Consider the following 20,817-nt stretch of genomic DNA (forward strand, 5'->3'; position numbering starts at 1 on the left):
GGGGATGAACCCAGGGCACTGGGGACAGCTGGTGCAGACAGAAATACTCCAGGTGATGGAGCTGCCGCTGCCACCACGGGGTGAGGGACAGTGCCACCCACACCCAGTGGCACAAGGAGCCTGGAGACCCCCATCCTTTGGCGCTGGGGGGGGTCCTCAGGGTGACCCCAGCCCCACACCTGCCCCCACCCCTTCCATTCACTGGTGACAAAGGGCACACGGGTGACACGGAGCTGCAAACAGTGCAAGGCTTTAATTCAGCCCCCACAGATTGGGGGGGGTGGTCCGGACCCCCCCCAGGCCCCCGGGGGGGTGCAGAGAGCTCGGGGGGGGCTGTGGGTGCCCCCCTCCCGCAGCGCAGCCCCCGCGTGCGGGCGGCCCCGCGCTGCTGCTGCTGCTGCTGCTGTTTTTAGAGCAGCACACGGCGCTCACAGGTAGAGAAACCGCAGTCGCCCCCGCGCCCCCCGCCCCCAACACCCCCCACAACACCCCCAAAAAAGGATCCGAGTCTCTGCTTAAGGCAAATCCCGCGCTGGCTCCGCCAGGAGCTGCAGGTTTGGGAAGGAGGAGGGGGCTCGGCCAGCGCCAAGGGGAGGTTTTTGGGGTCCCCAGCATTGTCCCCAGGGTGGGGGGGCACAGCCCCGGGGTCACCGTGGGTGTGGGGGGGGCACAAACTTCAGCTGCTGGTGGAGGGGCAGAGCCCGGCCCGGGGCTCAGCTGAGCCCTCACTGACATGGCCACCACCTCTGTCCCCTCTTCCTCACAGAATTGGGGCGCAGCAACAGGAATCTGGGGGTGCCAGCTGAGCCCCCAGCCCATCCGTGGGGAGGGGCGGGGGCAGGGATTTGGCACGGAACAGTCGGGTCCTGGATCCCCACCGAGGGCAACCGTGGTGGGAGGAGGGGCTGAGCCCCCCTGGCCTCAGCCCATGGCTGGTAGTGGGGGGACCCCTCCCTGGGGGGGTGCAGGGTCCTGTCCCCATCCCCACAGAGCACAGAGGGCTCTGGAATGTCCTCAGGGCTTGGAGCAGAGCTCGGCCACGCGCTGGCGCAGGTGGAAGGAGAACTCGAACATGGTGGCAGCCAGGCTCTGGTGGATCAGGTAGCGGGGCAGGCGACCCTGGGGACACAGGACAGGGACACGGGGACAGGAGGGACGGTTTGGAGCTGGGAGCTGCCCCCATCCCGCCCTGGGAGGCTCCAGGGATGGGGATACAGGGCCATCAACCAGGGCTGCCCCCATCCCATTCTGGAGGGTTCCAAGGACATCAGTGAGGGGGTTGGGGCTGGGGGCTGCCCCCATTCCATTCTGGAAGGTTCCAGGGACACACAAACGAGGCTGGTGGTCGGTCTCATCCCATTCCAGGGTGTTCCAAGGACATGAGGATTTGGGGCTGGGGGCTGCACCCAACCTGCCCTGGAGAAATTAGGGCTGGGGGCTGTGCCCCATCCCATCCCAGGGGTGCAGAAGCCATGAATGGGGGTTGGAGCTGGGGTCTGCCCCTATCCCATCCCACCCCAGAGGGATCCAGGGATGCAGGAGCACCGCTGCGCGGAGCTGCGGCTCTTGGGGAGCTTCCATCCGGGGGAGGAACCGCAACGTGGTTGGATTTCTCTAAAAAAGCCCTGCACGACTCACCCCCCCCCACCCGCCTCGGCCTCGGCTCCGTGGTGGGAGATCCATGAAAAAATAATAATCCTTGTCTCTGGGGGGGCAGGGAGCTGAGGCAGGGCTGGGAACGGCTCCAGAGGCACGGAGGGATGAGTGGAGCTATCCTGAGGGTCAGGCAGGCACAGGACGCTCTCCTCCCCCGGGACTGGGGTAGTCCAGCACACAGCTTTTCCTGGAGTGGGTTTTCCCTCGGGCACAGGGGCAGGAAAAGTTGGAGGCCGCCGCTCCTGGGGCTGTTTCAGCCCGGACCCAAACACACACACGTGTGGAATCCTCCCTCCCCCGAGGAGCAGGAAGGGATGAGCCATGGGCTATAAATACCCGTCCAGGGCCAAAGGGAAGAGCGAGGAGCTGCCGAGGGGGTCCGGGCGCTGGCAGAGCCCCTGGGGAAGGCGGTGGGAGCAGTTGGGGGTTATTAATAGCTCGGCATTCCTTGCACGGCAGAGGCGGGGCCGGGCCCGGGATAACACAAGAAACCTCTTTTCTTTGCGAGCCCAGCACGGGGGGTTCGTTCCCCAAAACCTGCCCGCGACGGGTGCCAGACCCACAAAAGGGAAAACACATCCCTGGCACAACGGGGCGGGATGGGCACGCTCTGCTCCATCCCGGCGCTTCCCCAAAGCTTTCCCGAAGCGTTTGGCAAGCCAGGCAGGAGACGCTGGGCTCTGGGGGAGGGGAGGGGGCCGTGGGAGGGGAGAGGAGGGGGCTGCAGCGCTGCAGCACAGCCGAGGGATGAATGGAGCCTTTGTGCTGCTGCGGCAGCGCCGTTACCACGTCAACCTTCCGCGGAGGAAGGAACGGGGCCAGCTCCGCTCCCGCTCCCGCATCCGCCCCATCCCGGTCCCTCCGTGCGCTGCCTTTTGTCCGGGACATCGGCAAGGACACGCAGCTCCGCAAATAGCTCCGGAGCCGCGGCAGCTCGCTCCCCCGGGGGGGGATGTGGGGTGGATGGGGTCGGGAGAAGGGAGTTGCCCCTCGGGAGTGTGTCCCGGGAGTGAGCAGGCACAAAACTTGCCGTGCCTCGAACTGGTGTTGGTCAGCAGTGAGGATAAAAACTCCCTCTCCCCCCAGTCCTGCACTCACAGGTGAAACCCTTAAGTGAGATCTTAAATAAGGAAGAGCTCCCAGGTTAAGGAAGAGCTTCCCAAACTCCCACTGGGAAAGGAGGAGGATTTTGGAGTGGTTTAACCCCCACCTGCCAAACCTGAGTCCCTTCAGGGCAGTGCTTGCTGAGGGGACGCTTCTGTGGCTGCGGGATCTGGGAGCAGGGCCTGGGGCTGCTGGGGAGAGGGGAGAGCTGTGCTGGGGACAGGAGCTGCCTTTACCTTCAGATCCGTGTTGAGAATCCAGATGAAGGTGCAGACCTTGGCATTGCTGGGACATTTCAGGACGATGAATCCCCCAGGTCCGTTCTCACCCCTGCGGAGGAAAGCCAAGCGGGTCAGGCAGAGCCAGGCTGGAATTCTGGCTGGGATTCTGGGATGCACCGCATGGAGCTGAGCCTGGCAGCAAAGGCCAGAGCCCAGTGGGGCAGGAGCAGATGCTGGGAGCCCGGGAAGGTGTGTGCCTTGGCTCCAGGCACACAAGCCAGCACGGCAGGGCAGCTTTCCCACAGGTGCCTTGGCAGCGCCGGTGCCAGGGCCGCCGCTGTAGCAGCAGCTCTGCCTCTGGATCCTGCCAGCTGTTCCCCATGGGAAGCTTTCCCTGGGTACAAACAAAAGGTCCCAGGAAGCTCTGTGTGCTCAGGACAGGCTCAGCACTTGTCACTCCAGCCCCCAGATCCTTCCCGGCACCATCTGATCCGTCTCTGAGACGGGAGCTGTGCACACGCAGCCCAAATACAGATTTCCCTTCCCTCTTCAGAACACGCTATTTTTGCTGTGTGCCTTCGTTAAAGGATTTTTCCAGGCCTTGAAGTCCCCAGTTCCTAAATAGACTGAGGCAGCTCCAAGGGCTCTGAGATAAAATGTCAATTACTTTAACCAGATTATTGAGAAAACCGAAGCCGGAGTGCGCGGCGGCACAGCTGGGCCCCGGCAGGAACAAGGAGTCCTTGTCTGGTGAGCCCGACCCCGCCGGGATCCATCACCAGCCTGTCCCTTGGGAAGGGGAGAGGCCAAAGCCCTGCTGAGATTTTTGGGAGCTGCTCCATCCTCGTTTCATCCCTCAGTGCCTCAAATTCGGTGAGCGAGCGGTTTACGAGGAGCAAAAGGCATGTGAGAGGCTCGGAGCCACAGCCAGCTGTTTACTGCCCCTCAGAAATCCCTGTTTGGGAATGAACTGTTACATAAACAGGATGTAGGGCTGGGATGGGGCTGCTGCTGTTACTGGTCAGCACCTCCACTCCCCCAAGCTGGGAAACGCCCCAGCACCGCTGACAGTGCAGAGAGAGTTTCTTGAACAAAGGGAGACGAACAAGGGAAGCTCCACAAATAGCTCAGCTTCCTGCAAATCCTGCCAGGAAGGCAGCAGGGCTTGCAGTTAAGTGGCTCTTTGCCTCGAAGCTCTGGAGGAGAGCGTGATCCCAGCTAAAAAAACAGCACCTGCCTCTCACCTGACGTACTTGGAGAGCGGAGGCTTCAGGCTGTGCGTGGTCGACATCCCTGAGGAAACGTACCTGTCTCTCCTCCTCTCGATCCGACGCACGTTCACAAAATCCCTGTGCAAAGGAAGAGCTTAAAAACACACCTGGGGTGTGGAGGGGGCAGATCCTGCTCTCTGGACTGCTGGGAGAGGCTGTGGCAGGGCTGTGTCAACACAGGGACAAAGCACAAAGCCAAGCCTCGAGATCGGGGAGCCCGACTGACCGAGGTTTGGAGCTCTGAGAGTCCTGTCAGGAGTGCCTGGAGGAAATTTCAGGGGCTGCTCACCCTTGGGAGCGTTACCTGCAGGGCCAAGCAGAGCTCCCAGCAGCCCAGAGCATTCCCAGTGCCCTAGAGGGGTGTCCCCGTGGTTTGGGGGGTGTTTAGGGGCAGTGTGGGATGAACTGACCTTGGGGACACCACCCCGCCGGCAGCTCCGGCCGCCACGTCGTACGAGACGATCGTGTTGTCCTCAATCCGCTGCAAGATCTGGGGAAGGGCAGGGGAAGAAATAAAAGAGAAGGGAGATTTGCTCAGGTTGTGCCTCCAAGCCTGCACGTGGCAGGAGGACACAGCCCCTCCCCAAATCAACACCAGGATCAGACCAGAGGGTCTTTTGGGGCGGAGGGCGATGAGCACGGGTTCATCTCCTGAGTTTTTCGGGGGCACAGGTGTCACCTCCAGCTCCCTTCCACGAGCCCCAGACCCTCCCACCAGGCAGAGGCAGGTTTGGCTCAGCCCTGGCCCCTGTCCCTGCCCACCTCTGGGGCTCTTGGCCGGGCACAGGCGTGCAGCCGGCTGCCGCGGAGCGCGCGGAGCGCACGGATGAGCGGCGGAGATTTAACGCCTCGATGACTGGGACCCAGCTCGGCTCCAGCACCGCCAGCAGCCCGTGTTGGATGGGGAAGCTCCAGCTCTCCGCTCCAAGGAGCTCCTGTGATTAAGCCATCTTTGTCCGGCACGCTCACCTGGCAAGCTGCCACTGTTCTGTTCCACAGGATCATCTTCTCGGGCTGCAGAATCACCTCCTGGTAAACCATTTCAGGAGAGCACTGCAGGAAAGCCTGAGGACAGAGCCAGAGCAGTCAGCCAGCCCCTCTGCTCCCCTTGGGGGAGATTATTTTTAAGAAAAACAGGGGAAAACACAAAGCACAAGTGGGATCAGAGGGGAGGGGAAGGGTGAGGCCGGCCTGGCTCCCCTGCATGCAAAGCCAAGGCTGTCACCCCTCTGTGCCAGTGCTCCCAGGGCACACAGACCTCGGGATTTGGGAATTGCTGAGCTCGGCCTGTCTGTCTGCCCCTCTCCCACCCTCAGCAGCTCCCTGAGCACCATTTTTTCAGGAAGCTGCATTTTTGACTGTTTTTTTTTTGTTTTTTTTTTTCCCAAGCTCCAGCACACACAGCATCCATTCCATTCCCCCCCAGCCCCCAGGGGAGCGGGGATCTTCGGAGGCGAATGGTTAACGCAGCAAAGTGGGACCATCCAGCTTTAGCTGGTGAACACAGAGCTGCTCCACTGGCAGCTCCTGCCAGCGAGGCAACATATGCACTGGAACAAAGAAAAGCCACGGCAGCACCGACGCTTCATTAAAGCGTGGTTCCCGGCCAAGCCGCTCCAGCTTGGGAGAGGGCACGGAGCACGGCACTTCCGAGCGGCTCTGCCCGATGCCAGGCAGCAGCAGACACACGCCCAGCCCTGGCCTCGCTGGCAATTAGTTCCAATTAGCCTCCTTGGTCAGATTAGTCCGAGATGCTGGGGTTGGAAGCGAGTCTTGCAGTCACCTGCTCCCGATTCTACCAGCAGAGTCTGGGGCTTTGGATATTTACTGGGGAGTTTGTCTGCTGGCCAAGGGGTTTTCCTGGAGAGATTCCCTGGTGCTGTTCATCTATCTCAAGCACAGGGAGCGTGTTCTGCAGCCTGAGCTGTCCTGAAAGCTGAGCTGTGGGTCTTGCCCCGTGCCAAAGAGACCAAGGAAATCGGCCCAAGGATGTTCTTACCTTTAAAATAAAGATCTTGCCGTGGAAAGGGATTTCAAAAGTGTAAACAACATCACCAAAGTCCTGTGCAAGAGATGAGAAAGTTGTATTTTTACCAGTGAAAGGGATTGTTTCTATTTAGGGTTGAAGTTTGCTAAAACTCTGAGGCTCCTGTCACCCCCTGCAGCCCCCAACCACCCCCTGCCCCCCACACAAAGGCAGCGACCTCAGCTCCAAAACCGCCCCCAGCACGTTTCAGCTGGCCATGCCTAAATTTCCATCAACAAAACAATATCCAGAGAGGCAGCAGGGATGAGACAGAAAAAGAATCCGCCCCGTGCCAGGCTGCAAACCCCACGTCAAGGTCACATTCTCTTTGTGGCAGCACCGGGGTGCGAAGGGGGTTCGCTGCCAGCGCTGCTGGTGTTACCCAGGGCCGAGAGGAGCCCTCCCCGGAGGGGCCAGGGATGGGCAGATGAAAACCTTTCATCGTTAGCCCTGTGTTAAACTCTGATTAGTCTATTTAAATCCATCCCCCTTTGGAAAAAGAAAACAATCTGCCCAGCTAGTTTGGCATCAGACAAAGGATCACTTGACAGGGGAATTTGAAACACCAGATGAGACAGCAGTTTGCAGGATTCGCACCCCCTGCCCCAGTCGTGTTTCAACCTCCTGAAACAAGGTTGGCTTTGGGGGGCAAACCCCCCCCTCCTCTCTCTGTCTGCTCTTCAGGGAGAGAAAAGAGCTCTGTGCACCCCAGAAAAGCCTGGAGTAGGCAGAGCCACATCCCAAATTTACACCCCAGCACCCACCCAGGTTGCAGGTGCTGGGGAAGGGGGACACCGGTGGCTTTAGGGGTGGGATGAGCAGTCAGTGCCCCACACGGGCCAAGAGCCCAGATTGGCTCAAAGGCACCTGGCCATGGAGCAAGGGCAGGGCTGTGGGATCAGCATTCCTCTGCTCTTTCCCATGGCTCTGCATCCCAAAGGTGAGCCGGCCCCATCCCACTCTCCGGACACAGGGAGGAGGGAAGGACCCTCTCCTGACAAACTGCAAGGCAATTAAACGTCTAATTAAATAAGAGGGGATTTTACATTTAACTGAACTGGAATAGATTCCTAATTCAATCAGGTAATTGTAACGCTTGTTAATTTTTCATGGCGCAATGAGGTTTCCAAAGCCTCGTTTGTCCCGGTTTTTGCTAAGCCATCCATGCCCTCTGCCAGCTGGGGAGGAAAAACCACACTTGCATTGTTTTTCTCGAACTTCCAGTTCTCCTCCTGGGCGAGGATTTGGTCCACAACCTCCATGGCCTCTTTGCCTTGTCGGACATACTCCTTTTCCTGGGAAAGAAGGGAGGATTTCATTAGCTGGGCGTGCAGGAAGCTTGAGGAGTGTGTGTGTTTGTGTGAGGCTGCTCCCCCCTCCCTGGGCTGGCAGAGGGAAAGGGGATCAGAAATCTCTTAATTTGGGTCACAGAGGCCTCATTTTGGAGCTCCAAGTCACGCTCCCCGCCCTGGCTTGGATCCACACACCAGCTGCTCCCGGCGGCTCCCGCCTTAGCAGGAGAGCTTCCAGCAGGAAAAGGGCTCTGGGATGTGCAGCTTCCTTCCTGAAGGAGCCAGAACTGGGGCTGAACATGAGCAGGATCTCTCGGAAAAGGGCACAAAGCCTGTGCCCAGCCGGGTTTTGGGGAGGTCGAGGCCTCAGGCCATGGGGACAGGTGAGGTGAGCCCGTCCCTGAATGAGACCATGGAAGGGGGAATGGAGAGGGACAGGCAGGAGCAGAGCCAGAGCACATCCCTGTGGGATGCTGCAGGGAAGAGCACACAGCTCTGGGGAAGTGGGATGGAAGTGGGGGGCTCAGAGCAGGCTCAGCCACACAGAGCTGAGGGGTCTGGATTGGGGGGCAGCAGAACCTGATGGGACCACAAGGCTGGGGAGACTCCCAGAGCCCCAAATCAGCCTGGAGCTGAAGGCAGGGCCAGGCCCTGTTTACCTGAGTTGTCAAGGCCTTCCTCCCCACGCCTTCCTCATCAGACTCGTTGTCTGAGCCTATGGGGAAGCACCAATTAACTCACAGTTAATGAACACCCCAGCAGTACCACCTCCCTCCCTTCTCCTGGGGGACAGTGTCTGATCCCTGTCCCTCGTCCAACAGGAAGGGCTGAGGGTGACTCTGGCCCTGTCTCCCTGAGCACCTGCTTGGCTCTCCAGAGGGCTGAGCTCATCCTGGGTGTCAGCTACACCAGGAACAGTGTTCCAGGGGGCTGAGCTCATCCTGGGTGTCAGCTGTACCAGGAACAGAGTTCCAGAGGGCTGAGCTCATCCTGGGTGTCAGCTGTACCAGGAACAGTGTTCCAGAGGGCTGAGCTCATCCTGCGTGTCAGCTGTACCAGGAACAGTGTTCCAGGGGGCTGAGCTCATCCTGGGTGTCAGCTGTACCAGGAACAGTGTTCCAGGGGGCTGAGCTTGTTCTGGGTGTCAGCTGTACCAGGAACAGTGTTCCAGGGGGCTGAGCTCATCCTGGGTGTCAGCTGTACCAGGAACAGTGTTCCAGAGGGCTGAGCTCATCCTGGGTGTCAGCTGTACCAGGAACAGTGTTCCAGAGGGCTGAGCTCATCCTGCGTGTCAGCTGTACCAGGAACAGTGTTCCAGGGGGCTGAGCTCATCCTGGGTGTCAGCTGTACCAGGAACAGTGTTCCAGAGGGCTGAGCTCATCCTGGGTGTCAGCTGTACCAGGAACAGTGTTCCAGAGGGCTGAGCTCATCCTGGGTGTCAGCTGTACCAGGAACAGTGTTCCAGAGGGCTGAGCTCATCCTGGGTGTCAGCTGTACCAGGAACAGTGTTCCAGGGGGCTGAGCTTGTTCTGGGTGTCAGCTGTACCAGGAACAGTGTTCCAGGGGGCTGAGCTCATCCTGGGTGTCAGCTACACTGGAAAAAGTGTTCCAGAGAGCTGGGCTCATCCCTGTGTCAGCTACACCAGGAAAAGTGATCCAGAGGGCTGAGCTTGTCCTGGGTGTCAGCTACACTGGGACAACTGCTCTGGAGAGCGGGGCTCATCCTGGGTGTCAGCTACACCAGGAACAATATTCCAGGGAGCTGAGCTTGTTCTGGGTGTCAGCTACACTGGGAAAAGTGTTCCAGAGGGCTGAGCTTATCCTGTGTCAGCTACACCAGGAACAATGTTCCAGAGGGCTCAGCTCATCCCTGTGTCAGCTACACCAGGAACAGTGTTCCAGGGGGCTGAGCTCATCCCTGTGTCAGCTACACCAGGAACAGTGTTCCAGGGAGCTGAGCTTGTTCTGGGTGTCAGCTACACCAGGACACTCCAGCTGAGATGTCCCCACTCCCACGCCAGCAGCTCTCCAGTGCTGGCACGGGGCAGTGACGTGCCACCAGCCCTTACCCTCACCTGCCTGTGACACCCAGCCCCGTGCCCCCACCCTAGGGCAACGTTTTCCAAGCACACAGCTCAGAGGATTTAATCCCAAGCCCCCACAAGGCTCTGGTTCCCCACGGAGCTGCAGCCCGGCTCGCAGGGGTGAGGGCGGCTCCGATAAAAAGGTGTCGTGTGGGCAGTGTGGCAGTGCCACCCCTGCCCAGCTGCAGGCACAGAGAGGGCAGAGGGGACTCTGTTTTGCAGTGTCAGTTCTTGGAGGCTCTGCCAAGGGTTGGGATAATGAGGCAGAGCTCGGGGAAGAGAGGATGGAGGTGAGGAATTCCATGGTGGGATGAGCACGGGAAGCAAGGTGATGGCACAGGTGACCTTACCTGCGAAGGACTCGGGTGGGGAGTAGAACTGTCCCTCGGAGAGGGCTCGGGGGTACAGCAGTGGCCTCGAGGCTGCAGCCTGGGCTGCCAGGAACCCTGGAAATGGGAGCATGAGGATTTAACACCTGGCAGGTTCTGGGAGCGCAGCCCTGCCAAAACACCCTCTCGTTTTTCCCACGTTTTCCCCATGTCTTTTCCCACTGACACCAGCCAGCCTCAGCTCCTGTTGCCTCATCTTTTGTCTGAGACGTTTTATCTGCCCCGGAGATCAATGGGCTCTTCTGCCTGTCAAATAATCCAAAGGCGATTAAGCATCTAATTAAATAAGAGCTTCCCCTGGAAGCAATTTGGAACCTGAGCCTAATCCAATAGAGGCATTAAACACTTGATCATTTTTCATCTTAAAGCCTCCTTACAAGACCCAAACATCCTCTGGTGCTTTCCAGTCAGAGCATTTCTGACTGAGCCCTGCCTGACAAATGTCCCTTTTTAGTTTGGTGCCACTTCCCAGGCGGTGACTCCTGGGAGAGGGACAAGCTCCTCGTGCCGCCGCAGGAATGGGCAGCTAATCCAGGCCAGCTCCCTAGAAGGACCCTGGGAGTTAAAGGGTGATGTGTGAAGCATTAGGTCAGCCCCAATCCCTGCTCAGTGTGACCTCAGAGGCCACAGGTCGCAGAATTTCACACCCCATAACTCACCCTGTGCCACAGAATGTGTCTGTGGCTCCAGCAGCCCTCCTGGAAAGGGCTGCAGCCAGATCCAAACACAGATATCAGGGACAGGGAGTCCAACACTCTGCCTGGCATTTGCCTCCCTGTTTCCAAACACTTTCTCCCATGCAGAGCTCAGCTCTGTCTCCAGCACGTCTGGCTGCAGGACCCAGCCATTGGGAAATCTGGCACATTTTTCCTGCCCTCAATTAAAAGATGCTTTTTATAATCTGGTGTTTTCTTCCCCTGAAGGGACTTGTTGACCATAACAGAACTGAGTCAGGCATTTCCCATCCCATCCAGGCTGGAGATCCCTTTTCCAGAAATGTCACATCAAGGTGCTGCCAGGCCTGGTTGGATTTGTCCAGCTCCTACCAGAGAGGAGCAAAAATACTCACATCGTTCCTCTTCTGCTTCCTGAGTTAGGACTTTAAAATCCAGGAACCAGGTCTCCAGCCAAGCAATGACAAAGGAGACGATGGGAAGTAAATACCCAAAAGCCCCTTTGGTCAGAAGCTGTGTGGGAAGAAGCAGAAACCTCAGGGAATGAGCCAGAGAGGGAATAAAACAGCACTGAGAAATCACAGAGCAACTTCCTGCGAGCCCAGGGAAACCGACCTCGGAGAGGATGACCTTTACAATCAGGAAGGCACTGGATACCAGGGTAGTGACCTGAAAAAATAAGTGGACAGAGCTCAGATCCCTGAGAAGTCCAGGAGGAGAGGGAAAACTCCCCAGAGGAAAGGCAGGAGTGCCTCCTTACCGCGATGACCCACCAGTGGCGCAGGCGGACGATGGCGTAGCCCAAGAGCAGCACAAGAAAGCGAAACAGAGCCAAGAGCTGCAACAACAAACACCCAGCCACACCAGTCACTGCCCTTGTCCCTCTGCCAGGTGCTGGGAGGGCAGGGACAGGTGCCAGGGGAACAGATGGGCCAAGGCTGCGGCAGGAGGGACTCACCGAGGTGGGCAAGGGGAGACCCCAGACCCTCCCGGCCCCACTGAGCCTTGCAGGGAGGCTGAGATACTCACAAAGATATCAAAGAACGAGGTCTTGAATTTGTAGCTGATGATTTCATCCTTCAGGTTCTCCTTGATGCCCTCCTTGGTCTGAGGGAGACAGGGAAGCAGGAAGCTGTTGAGTGCACTGATAAGAAACTCATGGGAGAAGGAGCTAAGCAGTGCCCGGGGTTATGGCCAGGTCAGGGAATGCTCCTGGAATACAAATGGTCCCTCAGGCCAGCACAGGACCTGGGAGGATCCCATGGCACATTTCCTGCCTGGATTCACACCATGTTTCCCCCTGGGATCCACACGAGGTGGGGCAGGAGGGACATCAAACACCTTTAGGTTTCCAACACCCAAATCCCAAATCCTTGGTGGTGCCAGCAGCTCCTCGCAGCCTGGAGCCCCTGGATGTGAAGCTGCCACTGCTGCCCACCTCGTCCAGGTGGCAGATGGGAGGAGAAAAGGGAAAAAAAAAAAGGAAAACAACAGGAAAAACGCTCCTCGGGAACCTTCACTAAGGCACTGAACACCTTCCTGTGGGGGGCTCTCGGTGTCACTGAGGACCTGGGGGGATTTAAGGATCCTCCTCATGCAAAGCTCTGAGGGGTCCCTTCTCCCTCCAGCCGGCTTCCCACAGCTCCCAGCAGTGCTCCAGGAAACCTGATGGAGGAAGGGAAGCAGCAGGATCAAACGTGCTGGCAAAGGGGAAGAGGGAGGAGAGGGGGATGCGCAACCACGGGCTGCGAGGGGAATCTGAGAGAGGCAAAAACACTCTCTGGAAAAAAACTCATCCCGAGATAATCCAGGCTCTGACAGCCCTGGTGCTTTGGCCACCATAAATCCTGGGCGTCTGGAATGGCTGTCTGTGAGGAAGTGGAGGGCTCAGGTAACTGGAACAAATGCTTCACCTTTAGGCTATGGCTTTGGACGGGGCCCAGCTGGCCGGGAGCTGGTGGAGCCGGCAGCTGTTGGATGGGCTGTGAGGAACGAGCTGGTGGGTCTGGGGCCAGTCCTTGGCAGCCAGGGTGTCCTGGCACTCCAAGGGCAGCCACTGGGAAAGGATCCCTCTGGGTCAGGGCTCTGGCTTAAAAGCCAGGGAGAGGGAGGCAGAAAGAGGGGGGTGAAGCTGGGCTGTGGCCACAGGACTCGGACCAGCTTTGCTGAGCGGCCATCGAGAGCCTCTCCCCCCTCCCTGGCTCCGTGGGATGCTGCAGGAAGGAGGAGACACAGGGAAAGCTCTGGGTGATGGATTTTGGGGGGTGTTTGTGGTGGATGGGCTGTGAGGAAGGAGTTGGTGGGTGCCAGTCCCTGGCAGAGGGGTGTCCTGGCACCCCAAGGGCAGAACAGAGCAGGAATGGGAAGGGATTCCTCCCAGTCTGGGATGGGGCTTAATATACAACAAAGGGGCCAAAAAGAGTGTGGCAAAGCTGGGCTGTGTCTCCAGCTGGGCTGTGGCCACAGGACTTGGACCAGCTTTGCTGAGTGGCCACCAAAAGCCTCATCCCCACACCCCGACTCCATGGGATGCTGCAGGAAGGAGGAGACACAGGGAAAGCTCTGGGTGATGGATTTTGGGGAGTGTTTTCAGCTTAAACACAGGCTGTACACCAGGCACATGAACCACCTGAGGCATCTCCCTGGCTCTGAGAGCAGCCAGCCTGCACAATTACGGTTTGCTTTTAACGAGGGGCAATTTGCTCGGCTTATCTCGCAGCGAAGGAAACGGTTGGGTAAGAAAAAAAAAAAAGAATCAAAAAAAGGCATTAGTCATGATATCAAACCTTCATAACCAGGCAAATAAGCTGCTCTAATGGCTTTAAATATGCAGCATCTCAGCTCGGGGCCCAAATATCAGCACTTAGTCACTCATTAATGGCTACCTGCACGACCCACGCTCAGCATCACCCTGGTGACCGAGCCAGGATTATCTCCTGGGGGCTGGAATTCCAGCAGCTCTCAAGAGAGGACTGGGACAAGGGCAGGGGGCCGGGGTCCGAGCTGGGCAGGCAGGACACCGTCGGCATGGCTGGAATGCTGGCTGGGAGAGGGCTTTTCCTAAGGAGGGTGGGGAGCAGGGGGATCGGGGCAGGGTGAGGAGCTGCTGGCCAGGATGGTTTTTTAAGTGCAGACACCCAGAGATAAGGAGGGCAGAGATAAGAGCTGCTGAGGGAGCAGCAGGATCCAGCTGATAAATGCAGGCCAGAGCTCAGGGTCTATCTGTTCATCTCTGCTCTGGGTGCTCCAAGGGAGGACAGGCAGTACCTGAAACCAGCCAGGGCCAGTTCAGGGAAAATAAAAACAAAATATAGCCCAGGGAGGGATTTGGACTCGGTGGGACTGAGGTAAATAAACTGGATTTTCCCTGTTATTGCAACACAGAGCAAACACAGCAGCTTGTGAGTCGCTTCGGAGGAAACCAAACCACTGACATCCCCCTCAACAATCCCTTGGGAGGTGGAGCAGCACCTCCAGCTTCCCAAAACTGAGATTTGCAGCAGAATTTTGGGATCAAAACCCCTGGAGGATCCTCCCCTGCTCCTCTGCTGATCTGTGAACACGTCAGCAGCAAACCCAGGGAGCAGCTTTGTGTCAGGCCAGGGGAGCAGGAGGGGAATTTGGCTCAGCTTGGTGATTGCAGAGGGCCTGGATCTCGTTACAGCACCACAAAGGGACGGTGTTAACAACCCCGGACAGCCCCAACAAAGCCCCGGGGCAGGAAACGAGCTGGACTTTAGTTTACACTAAAGAACAGCGGCTCCTTGGCCAGCGCTGGGAACAGCAAACAAAGATCTGTCCCGGGAGTGCTGAAACACAGCAATTAACGGAGGGAACTGAGCTTAAAAAGGGCAAAGATTCCCCGGGTTTGCTTCCTCCAACTCACATTCAGCTCGATGATCCACAACAGGGAGATGAAGAGCAGGTCGAAGGTGACGAAGAGGCAGAAGGTCCTCCTCACATCCGAGATGGCTTTTCTCTTCTCAGGGCAGAAGAGGTACGGGGAGAAGCCCTGGCTCTGGGAGAAGGAGGAGCTGATGGAGGAGATGGCTGGCAGGCTGCGTTCCAGGTCGTGCTGCAGGTCCGTGGGCTTGCTCATCCTCCGGCCTCCGGGGACATCGGCCACGGCAGCGTCACCTGCAGGGACACAGCAGGGGACACTCAGGCCTCGCCACACCCCTGCTCCTGTCCCCGCTCTGGGGATCACGATCCCAGGAGCAAATCAGATCCCAGGGAGAAATTCCTCCCTGTGAGGCTGGTCAGGCCAGGGTGCTCAGAGAAGCCGTGGCTGTCCCTGGGAGTGTCCAAGGCCAGGTTGGATGGAGCTTGGAGCACCCTGGGACAGTGGAAGGTGTCCCTGCCCATGGCAGGGGATGGGATTTAATGCCATGGCAGTAGGAAAAGGGACCACGGAGATGCCAAGGCAGCAGGGAAAGGAGCTGCAAACCTCATGAAAATGTTGTGGAAGAAGAAAAAAGGGCCCCAAACCCCACGGGGACACTGTGGACACACGAAAAGGGGTCTGAGGATGTTTTGGGAGCACTCCCTGAAATCATGGAGCCACCTCACAGCCTTCCTCTGCAGGGAAGGCACAGCCTCGGGAGCCAGACATCCCATTGGAACAGATCCCAACCTGCACAGCCAGGACAAAACCTGGGGCTGATGCCTGGGCCAGGCACAGCAGCAGGAGGCAGCAGGGAAGGAGCTGCTCCGTGTCCCTGGATGAAAAGGGCAGCAGGGAAGGAGCTGCTCTGTATCCCTGGATCAGGAGGAAGGAGGAAAGGAGCTGCTCCATGTCCCTGGATCAGGAAAAGGGCAGCAGGGAAGGAGCTGCTCCGTGTCCCTGGATCAGGAAAAGGGCAGCAGGGAAGGAGCTGCTCTGTGTCCCTGGATCAGGAGAAAGGAGGAAAGGAGCTGCTCCATGTCCCTGGATCAGGAAAAGGGCAGCAGGGAAGGAGCTGCTCCATGTCCCTGGATCAGGAGGCAGCAGGGAAGGAGCTGCTCCGTGTCCCAGCCCCGCCTGGCAGTGCCGGGCACACGATCCCGGCACGAGTGAGGTGTTGGAAGGCCAGGGCTGTTTTCCTGCAGCTGTGCCAAGCATTGTATTGAAATTTTTCCTCTCCGTCAGCGCAGCACAAGGAGGCCCCTGTGGGAAGGGAGCGTGACGGGAGCGCACGCGGGAGACAAACACGGAACGAGGATCCCAAAACAGGTCGGGCCAGGGATCTGTCACCCACGGCAACGGCACAGCCACAAACTCCTTCCCTGCTAAATCCTCCCGCTCCAGGATGTTTTGCCTCCAAAAATCCCACCCTGGATCGTGGTGTGAGCTCCTGCCCCAGCGGTTCTGTGCCTGCTGGGATCCCATCGAGGTCTGCCCAACACAGATCCCACTCGTCACACCCAGGAGGCTGCAGCACCCACGGAAAAAAGGTCACCAGCTTGTGGCCAGATCTGTGGGAAGTGGAAATCCCAAGGAATGTGAAGCCAGGCGTGTTCCAGGAGCACCTGCAGGAGCACAGTCCGATTTGGGGCAGTTAGGGCCAGTTTGGATCCCTGAACCAGCGGTTTTTGCATCCCACCCCCGGGGAGTGCCGGGGCTGGAAAGGAAACAAAGCTGGACTCCTGTCAAATCCCCGTTAGTCCCTCTCAAAGGCACTTGGGAAGGAGCTGGAATCCTTGTCACTTCGGATCAGCTGCTCCTCACGCCGGGCCTGGCTCGAAGTGACAAAAGTTAAGGACATCTGTGAGGGATAAATAATAAATCCCCCCCCGTTGGGGCTGCTGTCGCCTCCTCCTCCCCTCCAACAGCACTTTGCACTTAGGCAGCTCCTCCCCAACTTTCACAGCGCTTTAAAATCACCCAGAGAGGCTCCAGGGACCCGATCCTGGGGGGCCGAGCGGGGTCGTGGTGAGGTGCTGGGACATGGCAGGACACGAGGACACGGCAGGACACGGCACCAGAGCACCCTGGTGCAGCTCATCCATCATCAATCCCAGCCTTCCCGAGGAGGTTCAGGCTGTTCTGGACACACACCCCTCCCAAACCATCCAATTCCCGAGGGAGAACCCGCGCTGTGGGGCAGAGCAGGAATGCCTGGATCCCAGACAAGCCCCCACCCCTCCTTCCCCTGGAGCTGAGAGCTCGGAGCAGGGGCTGGATGTGGAGAAACGTGGCTGTTCCTGGGTGACAGATGAATTATTGAGTGCTCCATTATGCATTCCAGCATCCTCCGCATCCCGCTCCGGCAGCCCAGGCGCTGGGAAGGAGGGGGTCAGGCTCATTCTCTGCTCCCAGGGAACGAGGGATGGGATGAGAGGAAAAGGCCTCAAGATGTGCCAGAGGAGGGTCAGGGTGGACACCAGGGGATTTATTCCAAAAGGACGGACAGGCGCTGGAAGGGGCTGCCCAGGCATTGGTGGAGTCACCATCCCTGGAATGCTAAAAAGGTGCAGATGTGGCACTTGGGGACACGGGTGGGGTGACATGGTCATGCTGGGTTTAAGGGCTTGATGATCCTGGAAGGCTTTTCCAGCCTAAATGATTCCAGGATTCCACTCCAGCGAGGGACAAACACTTCTGGGGGGGCCACTCTGGGTGACAGATCACAGCCCAGAGGACACCCTGGGTGACAAACCACAGCCTGGGGGACATCCCAGGTGACAGATCACAGCCTGAGGGACACCCTGGGTGACAAATGACAGCCCAGGGGACATTCTGGGTGACAGATGACAGCCTGGGGAACACCCCAGGTGACAGATCACAGCCCAAGGGACACCCCAGGAGACAGATCACAGCCCAAGGGACACTCCAGGGACCCTTGTGGGCTTCTCTGACTTGAAAAAAGGGGATTTTGAGGCTCTGGGAAAGGAGTTTTGCTGGGGAAACCTCCTGGTTTGGGGATTAGGAGGTGGCAGGGGTGGCAGGGACGAGGGTGATGCCACATCCTGCAGATCCCAGCAGGAAACAAACGCAGAGGAGAGGCGGGTGGTGAAATCCTGATCTGATAGTCAGCACCAACACCCAGCAAAACCCCGTCAGCCCAGTGCCACCAGCAGCCCTGTGCCACTACAGCCCAGTGCCACCAGCAGCCCTGTGCCACCACAGCTCAGTGCCACCAGCAGCCCTGTGCCACCACAGCTCAGTGCCACCACAGCTCAGTGCCACCACAGCCCAGTGCCACCACAGCCCAGTGCCACCACTCCAGAACCCCGTCAGCCCAGTGCCACCACAGCCCAGTGCCACCACAGCTCAGTGCCACCAGCAGCCCTGTGCCACCACAGCCCAGTGCCACCACAGCCCAGTGCCACCACAGCTCAGTGCCACCACTCCAGAACCCCGTCAGTCCAGTGCCACCATGGCCCAGTGCCACCACAGCCCAGTGCCACCACAGCTCAGTGCCACCACTCCAGAACCCCGTCAGTCCAGTGCCACCATGGCCCAGTGCCACCACAGCCCAGTGCCACCACAGCCCAGTGCCACCAGCAGCCCTATGCCACCACAGCCCAGTGCCACCAGTAACCCAGTGCCACCACAGCTCAGTGCCACCACTCCAGAACCCCGTCAGCCCAGTGCCACCACAGCTCAGTGCCACCACAGCCCAGTGCCACCACCCCAAAACCCCGTCAGCCCAGTTCCAGCAGGACATTGGCCACCAGAACATTCCCAGGGGCTGTGCCAAGGCATGTCCCAACCCCACCACAGCCCCCCAAGCCCCGTGTCACCCCCTCCGAGCTGCTTTCCTGTTTCCCCAGCCCCTCGTTAGCCCTGTTTGCTCGTTAATGACCCATCTTCCCACCCTGTGACACCACTTCTCCTTCCTCCCATGCTTCCCCCAAGCTCATGTGACAATTCCTCCTGTCGCCTCTCCTGTCCCCTCTCCCGGGAACGGGGAACACCCAGAGCAGGACCCCCAAAACCCCTGCAGCCCCCCGAGCCATCCCAGGGGCAAAGGACACGGGATCAATGTGGGATATTCCAGAGGGAGGAGGTTGCCAGGTGAGAGAACACCTGGAGAACCAGAGGGATGGAGACCCCAACTGTTGCTCTGGGCACTAAGGGGAGTCTGAGCTTCCCTTTAAAACAGCAAAAAAGGTCAACATTAAACCAGACACGGAACCTCCATCCACAAAAAAAGGGAAGGAGCGGTTTTGGGAAAGCGCTGGAGTTCGGTTCAGTGCAAAGTGGGGACACCGAAACCCCCGGGAGCCTGTTCTCCCCTGGCACCGAAACTTGGAGAGCCTCAGGAAAAGCAGCTCTGTCCTGGAGCCAGCTGTGGGATCCTGCAGCATCCCGTGTTTTCCCTCATTTCCAGAGGTTCTGGGGTGAAATTTAGGGCTCTCCTCCCTGTGTCCCAAAGCCAGCAGGAGGCACAGCCCAGCCCAACATTCGGGGGTTTCAGCGCTGGGGACCCCCGTGCTGTGACCCCCCCCGGGGGTCGGGAAAGACCATTCCCAAGGGGATTTGGGGTGGGATGTGGGGCTGGATTTGGGGTGGGATGTGGGGCTGGATTTGGGATGGGATGTGGGGCTGGATTTGGGATGGGATGTGGGGCTGGGTTTGGGATGTGGGGCTGGATTTGGGGTGGGATGTGGGGCTGGATTTGGGGTGGGATGTGGGGCTGGATTTGGGATGGGATGTGGGGCTGGGTTTGGGATGTGGGGCTGGATTTGGGGTGGGATGTGGGGCTGGATTTGGGGTGGGATGTGGGGCTGGATTTGGGATGTGGGGCTGGATTTGGGATGGGATGTGGGGCTGGATTTGGGATGGGATGTGGGGCTGGGTTTGGGATGTGGGGCTGGATTTGGGGTGGGATGTGGGGCTGGATTTGGGATGGGATGTGGGGCTGGGTTTGGGATGTGGGGCTGGATTTGGGGTGGGATGTGGGGCTGGATTTGGGGTGGGATGTGGGGCTGGATTTGGGATGGGATGTGGGGCTGGATTTGGGATGGGATGTGGGACTGGATTTGGGATGTGGGGCTGGATTTGGGGTGGGATGTGGGGCTGGATTTGGGATGTGGGGCTGGATTTGGGGTGGGATGTGGGGCTGGATTTGGGATGTGGGGCTGGATTTGGGGTGGGATGTGGGGCTGGATTTGGGATGGGATGTGGGGCTGGATTTGGGGTGGGATGTGGGGCTGGGTTTGGGATGTGGGGCTGGATTTGGGGTGGGATGTGGGGCTGGATTTGGGATGTGGGGCTGGATTTGGGGTGGGATGTGGGGCTGGATTTGGGGTGGGATTTGGAACCAGGGAGGGGTTTCACGCTGCCCTCCCCCAGCAGAAGGGTCCCCGGGGTGCTGCCGGCGTTGCCCTTCCTCGAGCAGGGCACGAACGAAGCCCGGGGGCTTTTCCGGCATCCCGGAGCAGCGGGAAGAGCCCGGGATCCCGGCACAGACCCAGCTCGGAGCCCCCGACCCCCGAGAGCCTCTCGGGCCCCCCGAGCCCCCCAAAGAGCCCCCCAAACACCCCCCGGTCCTGGGCTCCCGTTCCCCGCAGCCTCCCGGAGCTGACACCGGTGAAAGACGCCCGGAGCGGAGCGATTGCCACCCCTCGGGCCTCGCTGCCGGGAGCGCCCGTGAAGCGGGGCCCGGGGGTTATAACGGGACCGTCCCGGCCCCCGGGGCTCACCTGGGGACTCTCCGGGGAGGGCCCCAACTGCACCCCCGGGGCTGCCCGAGGCCTCCGGAGCCGTAGGGCCGAACCCGGTAACGGCGTTCTGAGGCGGGACGGAGCTCAGGACCCGCAGGGACAGCGCTGTCCCGTCCCGCTCCCACCGGCGGCTGCGCTCCCGGGCCCGGGAGTGGCACCGAGGCCCCACCGAGGCTGAGGCACGGGGGTCCGCGCACCGCCCGGCACCGCCCGCCCCAGGCTCGGGGATGCACCTGAGCCCCCTGGGCTGCCCCCGCGTGTCCCCCCCGGTACCTCCCGGTGCCGGCTCCGAGTCCCGCCGGGCGCCGCTTCCGGGCCCGCCGCCACCTCTGACCCCGGAAGGGAAACCCCAGAGCGAGGCTGCGCCGGCACCGACCATCGCCGGCCGCGGGGGGAGCCGGGGACAGACCATTCACCGCAGCAGGGGGGGAGCAGTGGGGCTGGGAGAG

The 20,817-nt window shown here is 59.4% G+C and overlaps 1 protein-coding gene across 2 annotated transcripts; it reads right to left on the reverse strand.

Annotated features, from left to right (window-relative positions):
• Nucleotides 1-234: 234 nt before the first annotated feature.
• On the reverse strand, nucleotides 235-20,751 carry STARD3 (StAR related lipid transfer domain containing 3). Of its 2 annotated transcripts, none has more exons than XM_086864286.1 (15): nucleotides 20,642-20,751; nucleotides 14,604-14,854; nucleotides 11,747-11,824; nucleotides 11,478-11,555; nucleotides 11,333-11,386; nucleotides 11,113-11,230; nucleotides 10,005-10,100; nucleotides 8,230-8,285; nucleotides 7,481-7,573; nucleotides 6,252-6,314; nucleotides 5,222-5,317; nucleotides 4,663-4,742; nucleotides 4,226-4,330; nucleotides 2,997-3,090; nucleotides 235-1,119 (listed from the first exon to the last, which is right to left on the reverse strand). In XM_086864286.1, the coding sequence occupies exons 1-15, from the start codon at nucleotides 20,745-20,747 to the stop codon at nucleotides 1,015-1,017; spliced, it is 1,473 nt and encodes a 490-aa protein (XP_086720412.1). In that variant the 5' UTR covers nucleotides 20,748-20,751; the 3' UTR covers nucleotides 235-1,014. The 2 variants fall into 2 exon arrangements, with proteins under 2 accessions (XP_086720412.1, XP_086720413.1); XM_086864287.1 differs by lacking the exon at nucleotides 20,642-20,751 and adding an exon at nucleotides 20,348-20,462.
• Nucleotides 20,752-20,817: the final 66 nt, after the last annotated feature.

This window comes from Cyanistes caeruleus, chromosome 27 (genome assembly GCF_971803275.1).
Source record: "Cyanistes caeruleus chromosome 27, bCyaCae1.hap1.1, whole genome shotgun sequence".
NCBI classification, from domain to species: Eukaryota; Metazoa; Chordata; class Aves; order Passeriformes; family Paridae; genus Cyanistes; species Cyanistes caeruleus.